Raw genomic sequence first — 12,335 nt, forward strand, 5'->3', positions numbered from 1 at the left:
GTCTTTGGTTAGATATTTTAGTTACTAGAATATACAGCAGTTCCTGAGTATGCTGGGGTTCATCTTCTGAATTTTTAAAATAAATTTTTATGGGTTTGGAATATAAATCTGTAGCTGAATACTCACAAAGCTTTTCTGCGTGGTGCCTTAGAGAGAGCTCAAACAGCTTCACAGTGATAGATGGTTGGTTGTTGCTTTGCTTTTCCTTCAGCCTATGGGAGATATATGCTTGCAAATCTCCTGCACTTTCATGTGGGATGAGACCACCTACTATGAATGTTTTCCCTAGCAAAGAAAGAGGATGCTGTAGTTGGTGATGCTAAATGATGAGATCATTCTTTGCCATTTCCTTAACTACACATTTTTTAATAAAAGTTTTGTTAGCAATGATAAAAACCTCTAGCATATATTAAGAGATTATGTGGATATCAAATATATAACTTTAAATTTAATTACTATTTATTATTGCTAATTAATTATTTGTTTAAATTGTATTTATTTGACTATTATTTTTTCCTGTTTAAACATTGGTAATTCATATTTTATGAAACATAATCAGGTTGGGTGTAACTTTGAGATGGATCTAGATAACTTGGGAACATAAACCCTCATGAAAAGCCAGAGTATTTTGTACTGTGTTTAGTGTGCTTTAAAATTTCCACTCTCCACTTATGACTGGATTGTGATATTTCTGTGTATCTGTATGTTGTGGTAGGTGGGGAGCTTCATTGCCTAAGCTGCTTATTAGAGTGGGGTTTTTTTTTCTATAAAAGGGGCACAGTTCATCTCTTAAGATCTGGCTCTTATAGCACATGTGTCCCTGATAGAAAAGACAAAGAATATCTGAGGACAAAGACTATGGCTCTTTCCATCCACACCATAAATCTGTCTGTTGAAATGTTCTACAAATAAGTAGAACTAAAGACATACAAGGCTGTTACTGTACTGCTAGATAAGTATTTTTTCCCCATGAGTACTAGAGGTTTGCAGCATATAGTCTATAATTCAGGGGTGACAACTCAGTTTTACCTCAGGTTTCACCTAATCCTTTCCATCTATAAAAGCAGTAGTGCTGCTGCAACTTGGTCAAAAAGCAGAAACTTCACTGCCGAAATCCATGTTTTCCTTCACTTCCAGGAATTCCTATTTGTTTTTCTACCAGCACTGGATATTATTTATATTATATTTTATATGCATGTATTTATTATTAACTGCTGAATATAAAATTTCTGCAGCATTTATTTCTTAACAGAATGGCTCTATGCTCTGCAGAATATACTAAATGGCTTAGAATAGTAAGCCACTAATATTGGCCCTTATGATATAAATGCCTTCCTTCTCCCAATATAGGGAATGGATCAGATCCATAGTATCCTAAAAATACTTCTTATACAATTGTTAAAGAGAATGAGGCCTTAAAAGTGATACAGAAAAGAGGCTTAACTACTCACAGAGTGTGTGCGTGAATTCTGGGGTGACTGCTCACCTGTTTCTCCATATGTCCTACGTGCGGCTGGAAGAGGAGGATACCTAGAGGAAGGGATTGTACCTCTGGCCATGTTGCCCAGCTCCTGCCTCAGCCCTGCTGCACTGTGCACCACCAACTTGCTGAAGGAATTAAGGGGATTACAGCTCTCTCTGTGCTGGAGGCCAGAGAAGAAAGACAGTCTCTATGGAATCATCAATTTTCTTGCACATATGAGTGCACTAGATGGGGATTAGACTCAATCTGGACCTAAATCATATTCTCTTTTGCAATACATAGTACTGAAACCCCTCTTAAGTGGTTATGTAAGCTGAGCAACAGCCATTTCAAAGCTGAGGTTATGTTTCTTTGTTTGCCCGCAATGTAAAAGAAGCGAGACAGTGGATGTTTTTGCTGATGAAGTTTCCCATTCAGAAACAGAACGGGTAGAAGAAGATGTGAGGTAATGTGGTTGTGGTTTTGTGCCAGGCTCGTTGTACTTTCCCTTCAGTCTCTAGTGCTTCAGCTTGTGATTACCATGACGTGTCTCACTGTGGTGTGTTTGCTTGTTAGGAGCTGTAGAAGTAGRCTCTGGTGAATGGCATTATTCTGAACCTGTCTGTGGGAGGAGTTCTGGTTCTCTGGGAACCCAGTTACTACCTCATGGAAAGTGTGAAGTGACATTCATTTTAATGATTTTTTTATCAACRTATTCAGCAAAATTAGTAGCGCTAGAGTAAACTTGATTCTGTCTCTGTGTGGCCTCTTAGAAATATAATGCTGTCAATAACACAAGACTGTTCATAATGATACRTCTCTCTTTCGATACTAATTAAAATTTGGCTTTATGTAATACTTAAATCACCATCCAGTTACTCCTTGTATTAACTGACTTCATTATAAAGTAAGTGAGTTAGCTCAAGAAAAAGACCCAAAGGCTATGTGTTCATCATTCCTATTCTACAACAGTTCACTTACTCAGGCAGAGCTGGAAGAGTGAAAACTTAATAAATAGCTCCATTAAGGTATACATTTTATTTTTAAAATTATGGTAACTTTATGTATTTAGAGGTTGTAAATTTTACTCCTTGCAAATACAGCAACTATATTGTGCATATGAAAGGTGGGCCTGAATTAGTTTCTGAAAGTAGTGGCATGTCTGCCTATGATAGTAGAAGACCAGACTGGTCAAGCCAGAAGTTCACTTCTATTTGATTCACTTTCTCCCTGTTGCTTCTCYAATGCTGGCTTTTTTCCTTTGCTATTTTGGCACTGTTCTCTAAGCTGAGGGTGAGAAGTTTTTTTTGTTTGTTTTTTAATATATTAAAAACAAACTATCTAGTTGGTGGAACTTCTGCAAGTGTGAGTGATATTGTAGTCCTCCCTCTAATTGCAGTCTGAATACTGCATATGGATCCATTGCTACAGCCTGCTTGTATTTTGGCAGATACCATGAGTTTAATAATACAGATAACAGCAACTTATGGTGATTATAACATCTGGTGGTATCTGTTTTTTGCTGTGGAGTTTATCCCTATGAATATCTGTTCATGAGAACTACCTCTAAAGATAACAGACTCCAAAAATCTGCTCCTGTGAGTAAAAAGGTGCAATGAAAATGCAAAAAAAAAAAAAAAAAAAAGAAAATCAGTTTTCAGAGTTACTGTTATGTCACCTACCTTTTCCTCCAAAATGGATGCATAAATTAACAAAATAGCAATGTTTTTATTCAGATGTTGTCAGGAAACAGACTATTGCATGGATAGTCATTACAGACACACTGGAAACATTTCAGCCCATTTATCAAGAGTTTTCTCTGAGCAAGCTAAAGCATACATCTTTTAAAGAAAACTGTATGTTATCAAGAAGCAAACTCAGAAAATTTACCAAAAAAAAACCAACAACAAAAATGTGCATAACAAAATGCTTCTCTCCAAGCCAATATCGTGCAGCATATTTTCTGAGTACTAGGAGAGCCCCAGGTCAACTGAGCTGCTTTTTAACTAACATTACAGGAATTGTGAAGCAGCATCTAGACAGCCCTATCAAAGATCCAGATCAACAGAGCAACGTGCTGTGCTGGAGCGGACCAACTCCCGCTCCCGATCCACAGAGCGTCCTGACTCAAACCTCATCAGGTCGATGCCTTCATTAATGACGGGAAGATCTGCCCCTCCTTCACCCGCCTTACCGAGGTGAAACAGACACCACAAGCAGACTAATCCCCTTCCGCCCCGCTCCCGGCTCACCATCTTCTTTTCCCAGTAGCTAATTGCTACCGCCTGTCATCCGTAGCCGATCACTAGTAGCGATAGATACTAACCCCCTCAGTGCCAACACACTATTTATATTCTGCTACGGATATAATGGTGTGGTTGCCATTGTAATTTGTTTTTACTAATGGTCTTTAACAACATTCATTTGTGGTTTCTCATTTGTCAGGGATCCGGGATGGTTTCCCACATAAAGCACCTCATAACTGTCACGTTCTTCTCTTGCAGAAGGAGAATTTGTTTGTCTTCATCAGACATCGCTTAAGGAGCAACCATCATAAAAACATCAAAGGAAACTTTTTTTTTAAAAAAAGAAGTTTCTTTAAACAGTACCAACTTTGTGTATTAACTTCCATTTTAACCACTGTTTCTTCCAAATACATTTTACTGTGCCATAGTCTGTATTGTTCCTGTTTGAGTACAATACTATATCTTTACTGATTGACACTCGCAGATTTCTATAAATTACTCTTAAATAACTATACTACAACAACCAATTGAGTACATTTAGTCTAGCTGATGTTCAGTAAAGCCTCTCCTTATTTTAGGACTGCAGAATAGACTCTTGCTTTCCAAAAGTGGAACATCAAAAAACAAATCCCAGTGTCCTCTCTCAGATTTTTACCTTGTTTTGTTTGATCAAATCCTTTTAACCTCATTGCCACTCCATGGAATTTTAATTAAATAAAAAATAAGTAAAGATACTAGAATTTGGCCCATAATTTATTTTATGTATATGTGGGTATTACATCCATGTGTAAATATACACACAATACATTTTTGACTTGACTGAGCAAACAAGTAGCATATAGGTACTTAGCCTTATTTTGGCTTTATTTATTTRTTTGTTTGTTTGTTTGTTTATTTCCTTTTTTCAGAGAMAGATTTCTCTTTTTGACCAGGAGTTTTTTTGGAAAGGGTAATAGTTTTGCTGTGGGACCAAGGGATTTGCAAAGCTCCTAAGTGATCTCAGCCTTCTTAGAAATTTTACCAGATCTTACAGGTATTTAAAGATGAATTTGGCTTTTAATGGCTGTGGTTTGTTTTGATATGTGTCTCATAGGTCCCATCCTCGGACCGGATCTGTTCAAACAAGCCCATCAAGCACTCCAGTAGTAGGACGAAGGGGGAGGCAGTTACCACAGCTCCCACCAAAAGGGACATTGGAGAGAAGTAAGTGTATGGTTATTTGCTTGATCACATTTCAGAATTGCTCATGAAGATTGATTGATTGATTTCCTTTTCTTTTGGTGTTACAGTTTAAAGCTCTTGAGGTTTTGTGCATATGACTAGATTCTATATTACTGTTGTATTCTGTAAAGTCTTTTCTTTCAGTATGTTTTAATATCTGCAATGAGAGATACTACAAGGATTTCTTGATTGAAAGGAATCATCAACAGTACAGTCATCAACAATAATACAATAAAYATGTTAGTTACTGGACTATTTAGCATGATCCTGTTCCTTTTGAATTCAGTAGGTGTTTTGTCGTTGACTTCAGCAGGCACAGGAAATGAGCTTTTGTATGTTGTTCAGGGAYAAAACTCTGGCTCTTCTGGAAGTTATGAGCATAGTTGATCGCTTGTGGGCTCACATGCAGTGTACTGTAATACAAATAGTCATATAAAGCCTCTGCACCTTGAAACAGGAGGAACAAGAAAAGAGGTAAYAGTGCTTAAAATAGAAAAGGTCAACAAGATATTTTGTGATTCATGATSTACTGATACTGTGAATGTGGTTATTTTCAGTGTTTCATAAAAGCATGGGTCGGCAGAAGCATTTACAAAATGTTCAGAAAGAGAGGAATAGAAATACATTTTTGATAGCCAATCACTCTTCGGTTATCTATCTGTTGTGCAAAATCAGTCTAAATGGCCATATACTCTGTTTTGATTTTTGCTTTTGTTTTTGTTTTTTTTTTTTAAGTCCTTCTGAACATGTATATTGTATCTTTTATGAAACTTCTGTTGTTTTTAACCCCTGTGCTTTGGTTCCCTTTTTTTGTTTCTGTTCTGTTACTTTCCCTAGACAATGGAGACAAGGAGATAGAACCTTATGAAGGTCTGTACATAAAGGAGGGTTTGTTTTTCACCTGAAAGCCTTTTTGAGAGGCATATAGGCAAAAATAAACCCAACTGCAATTGATGTTGCATAATTTCATAGACTTAACCTGAATTATTATGATCATTTTTCACTTTTTTTAAAAAATATTCACATTTGTGGCTCATAATTTTTAGAGGATTTTATATAAAAAAGAGAAAACAAATAATATTATCTAAATATTATCATAATTGAAAAAGTGCCCAGACATATATGCATCTTTAAATACTAAAAATTTACCCTTCTTCAAATGAATATTTGAGGTTCAATTGAAGCCAATTAACATAAACATTTATGTTTCTCTTTTCAGGATTTATTCTTTAGGAACATATTTGAATTTAAGCAATTAAGAGTATTTGGCACGGTTAGTGTTAACCACGCATTTAATCAAAATTATATTTTTATTACAATTTTGCAAGTACTATGTAATACAGTTGTCTAAAGCAATTTCTGAATTACTAGATAATTTTTAAACTACATGGAAGCAAAAATTATTTGAATCAAGACAATCTTTTGAAAAAAGTGATAAAAATTCTGCTTTAAATTATATCCCCTTRTATTTCATACAGTTAAAACTCTTTAAGTTGCTTCCTAGCAAGCTATAAGATATCAATTGCAGTCCTTGGTTATACCACTGAAGATCTATATGTAGTAAAATCGTATCTGTCCCATCAGATTTTTTTTTTGTAGTATTTACAATGTTTATGGTGTTTATCTGCATCTCAGAATCAAAATTTCATGAAATRAAAACTCTTGTTTTCTCAGATCATCACCTTAGTATACACATTTCTCCGTTGTCTTATGTGTTGTGAAATGCTTATACAAGTTATAATGAAGCTGTGCCAGGAACTAATTGCATCTGCTCACATGATGTTTGCTGTCATTGTTGTATATGCTTTCATGTTTTACCACTTTTCCCTGCTCTTTGCTTAGTATATCTATTTAGACTGTGAGCTCTCTGGGGCAGCAATTGTGATAGACTGCATATTTTTACCACGTTTCATTAGAGTGACCAGCAGTCTTACCTGCCTCCTAAGGTCATCRTAGAAGAATATAATAAATACATTACAAAGAGTATTTTTATAGGAATGCTAAAATTGTGTCCTGTGGTAAGTATTTCTTGGACTTGAGAAGCTGAATAATATTCTACTGTACCTTTGTCTAAGAGAAGTCTTTAGGTAAATCTAGGTTACAGAAGATTGTGAAGTGGATAGATACAGGAATTTTAACAAACAATCAAAGCATCGTCAGAGATTGAAGCTACAATACCTAGMCATATTCATGTTACAGTTTGTTCAAATAAAGAAGTTAAACACTGTAATTTATGAAACACAACCCATAATTTGCAGGCTTTCACACAATATTCTACATAATTTTGCGTTATGAATTAGGAGTTCATATTCTGTTCAAACTATGTAATTCTATTTTGAGGCTTTTTGTATCCTTCTTCAGGGTCACCACTTTCTTTAAAATTATTTAACTTTTCTCAGGGACTGAAGATAKTCATGACTAATTGTTGTTTTTAAATGCAATTTATTGCACTTACAAAAAAAAATTATGAGCGAGTGAAGTGCTAGTAACAACTGATATTTAGTAGACTGACTACAGGCAATATAAATAATAATAGTAAATAAAATAAAGCAGCAAGTAAACCTGAAAACTTTATACCCAATGTGGTGTTGTATGTTCTGGTGATAATTAAGAGTTGTCAAAATACAAAGCTCAAATGACCATATCAGAAAACATTATTTTTCCAAATAAGTAGCTTCTTCTGTCATTCTTTAAAACATATCTTTAACTGAAAATGAGAAATAGGATTTAGTATTCCATGGGAACGTGTTCTGAAGGTTAAGTTTTCTGAATTTTGAAATGCAGTGTTTAGATGTTGACTAGATGAATTAAAAATGCTACTGAAGAAAAGAGTTAGTAATAGATACATTATGGCCAAAAAGGAGTTAGGAGTCACCTCAGCTGTGTGAAATAAGGAAAAWGAAACTGCTCGGTGTTTGTAGCTCTTAGAGTGTTATCATTCAGTTTYTATAAATTTGAATATTCTGCATTTGTTACAAGTTTGCAGTTGCATTACMTTTTTTAACAAGTAGTAAAAAGATTGAGACTCAAATAGAAATAAAGGAATGTTTTGCAATTGGGGAGACTTTTTATTTTACTGCAGYCCTTAATGCAATGTGTTATATGCCATGGGAATAGAATTGGAAAGGAAAGAACCTGCAGGAAAAAAGAAGCTCTAAGTTACTGGTCTCCAGGTTAGGATCAGAATTAAAAGGCATTGGTTTGAGGTAAATTTAACATAATGAACTGTGTTTACAGGCTTTTGCTCCAGTTTATATAGGTTGTTCCTGGATAACCTATTTCTAGAGACCATAGAGAGGTTTGTTTTTAAGAAATTAGCCTGCGAGTAGCTATGACGAACTATTTGAAACAATAGTGCATTGACCTGTGTATTTTGTCACCATCCCACATATGCAATTGGAGAAGATCCACATATCATTATCTGTGTCATACTTAAAATCTTTTATAGTCATCAAATTTCAGTTAATTCCCTCCTGTGGAATTTGGAATATGGTTAATTCCACAGCTCTGATGCTTCCAGGATCTGATTTAGCCTGTTTGAAAGACAGACTGGTTACCTCTGAAAGACATATTCTCTAGCCAGAATGTACCATATATGTAYAGAGAAATTTTTTAATATTTTCTTAAATTTATTATATTTTCAAGCAAGATGAGTGGAAAATGCTTAAACATTTTTTTTTTTTTGAGGAAGTCTGGAACCACTTGAGATTTCTGTCAAATATGTTTACTTTTTACTTTAGCTTTGTTTTATGTATTTGCAATTTATGCTACAGCTAGAGGCATTTTGCTTAAAACTAACATCCATAGAATACTATTAAGTACTATTAAGTACTATTAAGTACTATTAAGTGGAGCTTGTTTTTTTGTTTTGGAATTACATCTTTTACATGTTCTATATAATTAGCGCTATAGACGATAAGTGTATACCGTAATATTTATAGCTCTGAAGGGTTAACAAGATCCTTTTCCCTTATGTATGGCTAGAGTATATTTCTCCGTTCTTACGGGCCTTGATAGAAGGATAAGCTCAGAGACTGCTGCTCCTAATGAAAATAGAACACCATGAAGAGGTCTTGACAGTGTTCAGTATTAGTTCTTTGAATTTGTAGTTAATTACTAATCAAAGTTTTTTTGTTACTGTTATTTTTTGAGATATATTTTTCCCTTTCCTCCTAAAAATAAATGTGCATCTTCCTTTCTTTCATCCCAACAAAAAGTCAACCAGCCAGCTAGACCAAAAATTTGAAAATTCTATCAGATAAGAACTGTTGCAAKAAAACCTTAAGGCATAAAAGTGAAGAACTCAGAAATTTTGAAAATAGTAGAGCTCAGTCAAGATTTGCCCTTTTATGTATGCTCTGTATGCATAAATAACTTCAAATAGACTTCAGTTATATGATCTCTCCATATCTTGGTGTCTTGGAAAAGTGTAGCAGAGACTGCTAAAGCTGGCATTAATACTGATTAACTGTCTCCTCTGAGTTTCAGGTTTAGGTACTCTTAATCTAGAATAAATTATCTACAGATAGAATTAGGAGGGGATTACTGACTGATAGCTATCAGCCATACATCCAGGTTTTATATGTAAGATACAATTACAAATCTGTCAAATGAAAATATATATACTGTCAAGTGTAATGTTGACACTGTATGCAGGAAGGAACATGAATTACTCAGATACTCTACTGATGAGAAAATACAATTACTGTCAAGATAGAAGAACATGCTATTTATTTTAAGGGTTTTGTCCACAGTATACTTTCTCTCTTAAATGAGACATAATTTTGCAAAATGAGAAAGAATTTTATTGTGTTTTTCAGTCCCATATAATCCTTTGATGGCATTCAGAGAAAGACTATCACAAGGCAACTGCGGAGAACCAGTATTCACACTGACCATAAATCTCTCATATTCTGGCAGCTGTGACTTTGCAGTTTGAAAAATCCTGTGACATGTTTGTAAAAGAAAATAGAGCTTACAGGTAGTTTGTTATGTAGAATGTGATCACATATATATCCCATAACACAGGAACTTGGACTGACTTGAGCTTGGCAAGGAACCTGATGTCAAACAGTAAAATAAAAAGAGGATACATAYCTTTGCTCCCACTTTTTGTGTGTATGTTACTGTAGCAGTGGCTATGCAGTCTGAGCTACCTTTGCTCTTGCACAAGGTAACTCCTGATTATGTGCACTTGACAACAAAATAAAGAGAATAGCTGAGTTAGCATTTCTACTAGGCTGCCTTTGGGATAAATACACAAAACTGCCTTGGGTTTTTGATTTCCATTAGATATTTGTAAAAAAGCTATCTTTGGATTTTATTTGTGGACAGATCTCATTAGAATAAACCAGAGATATTAATAACACAAGTACTTATTTAATCTGTGATTCACTCACAAAGTAATTTATGCCCCAGACTGAGGGTTTGTGTGCTATTATGAATGTCTTTTGTTTGATGTTTATCTTTTATTTGATCATTTTGTAATAAAGTATACATGTTTTTGTCTTTTTTCCCCCCCCTTCTCATACTTTGCTTATACAAATGCAGCAGGGGATGAAGAAAACAAGCACACTGGAGTTCAGGAATCAGAGGTCGAGGGAGGTCTGTCTCACCAAAAGTGCTTATCTCTTTTAGAAATATTTCCCCTTGAGCATGTTGGGATGCTTTACCAGCCAGTGTATATATATRTTACAAATGAAAAGCTGGACAATAATCATATCATTTCATCTGAGAACAGGACAAACAAATTCCRCAGAAATTCAACATAGCAACCTGCAAAAATCATTTAACTTTTTTTGTATCTGGTATTTTTTATTCTATTTGTCATATACTGACTGTGATTGGGTTTCAGCCTCAAAAAATCTGACTGGATTGATAGCCCTTCCACATGGTACCCTCTGCTTTCTCAGTGGTACTTTTGATAAGCAAGGAATTAAGTGTTAGTGCATCATGACACTTATTCATCCCTAGTTTATCACATTCAAGTAATGCTGAATAGTGTAGCAGCAAAGTGCACTGCATTGAAGTACTTAGAGTATTTTCCATAATGTTAACTATCCTGCTTGGAAGAAACTTCAGTTGGTACAATAAGGAATCTAGTGAACTGACAGATGGAGATCTAGAGATACTCATTTTTCCCTTTTAAATCAACCAAGTAAAAACATTTTTTAAACAAGCTCAAATACCAAGTGAACAAAACATAGGACTTTACACTCTGATTCCAAGACATTCAGAGATTTAAAAATTCTTCAAMCATCTTTTTTTTCTGCTCTTTAAGTTTCTTACTCAAAGAAGACTCAAAAAAACCCCATAAATGCACAGTTAATAGGTCAAATTCCATTAGTTCTTGAAATCTTTTCTCACAAATAATAATCAMTGTTGATAATTGTTTTTGACATTTAATCAACTCTGATGGATGTGGAAGAGCAGCACAACCATGCTTTTCTGGGTTTAAATATTTGGGGCTAGATCCAATACTAAACTTAGTATTGGATTAGGTGCTGCAGTTGCTACTTCAGGGCCTATGGAGTGAAGCCCAGAGAAGGGTAATAAGTTGAGGTTACTGTTGCAGTTACATGGAGAAAATTTAATGCTTCAAAACAAGTGGTCTATAAACACCAAATGGTGAGCAAAAGCCCCTCTAGGACTCTCTTTAGAAGTGCTGCTGCTTAACCATTGCTTATGGCTATATTGGTTAAGACTCACCTCTGCTTAAAAGTACAGGTGCCTAAATCTCAATCTATTTGGAATCCCATGCATTGTATGTGGTGTGGATCACTACTCTTAAAGCAAACTCAAGATTTAGAGAAGTGGGCTCATTAATTCTTCAGAAACCTGGATGCTACAGTAGAAGGCCTAGCAGGGAAACAAGGTTCCAGGACATCCTCTATCTCCAGTGGATCAATCGCAAATGAATGTGTTTTAAGAGAAGTCAGATCTGTTTCATGTACGTTAGGCGTACTCCCACCATACATGCTAGATCACTCTGCTCAGAGGACTTTCATCACACTTCATTTAGTTTCTGGATCCCTTGAGCAAGAGTTAGTTGAGGGCTCCCTCAGGATGTCCATGATGAACACTGAGTAACGTTTGACCAGGGAGATTTGGCAGCTGCAAAGCTAGAACTTTCTGTAATGGTAGTGTTGCACTTAAGCATTGGGAATGTTCTTTTAGATCTTGACCTTTTCCTTACAGTGCAACGTACATTTTTCTTGCTTTTGTTTTGTTTTGTTGTATTGTCCACTTGTGTGTGTACTGTTCACAGTGTGTGTTTTGTGATAGCTCAAGCATAGTGCATGGAATTGTGCTGACGTAGTTTGTGGARTATTTGTGTGTGCTGTGGTTAAGTTGTTCAGCATAGTGCCACTTCCAGTTGTTAACCATCATTGTCTGTTTTTAATGTC

General features: G+C 35.2%; 1 protein-coding gene across 13 annotated transcripts in view; it reads left to right on the forward strand.

Annotated features, from left to right (window-relative positions):
* Positions 1-12,335, forward strand: part of RIMS2 (regulating synaptic membrane exocytosis 2) — a 340,555-nt gene that overhangs the window by 213,635 nt on the left and 114,585 nt on the right. For 10 of the 13 annotated variants that reach the window (XM_026051612.1, XM_026051613.1, XM_026051614.1 and 7 more), the window contains 2 exons: positions 3,481-3,660; positions 4,802-4,911. In XM_026051612.1, the coding sequence (XP_025907397.1) occupies positions 3,481-3,660; positions 4,802-4,911 (290 nt within the window). Of the gene's footprint in view, positions 1-3,480; positions 3,661-4,801; positions 4,912-5,766; positions 5,800-12,335 lie in introns of all 13 variants that reach the window. The other 3 variants (XM_026051620.1, XM_026051622.1, XM_026051616.1) reach the window with 3 other exon arrangements.

This window comes from Nothoprocta perdicaria, unplaced genomic scaffold (assembly GCF_003342845.1).
Source record: "Nothoprocta perdicaria isolate Ctin4 unplaced genomic scaffold, notPer1 scaffold_77, whole genome shotgun sequence".
NCBI classification, from domain to species: Eukaryota; Metazoa; Chordata; class Aves; order Tinamiformes; family Tinamidae; genus Nothoprocta; species Nothoprocta perdicaria.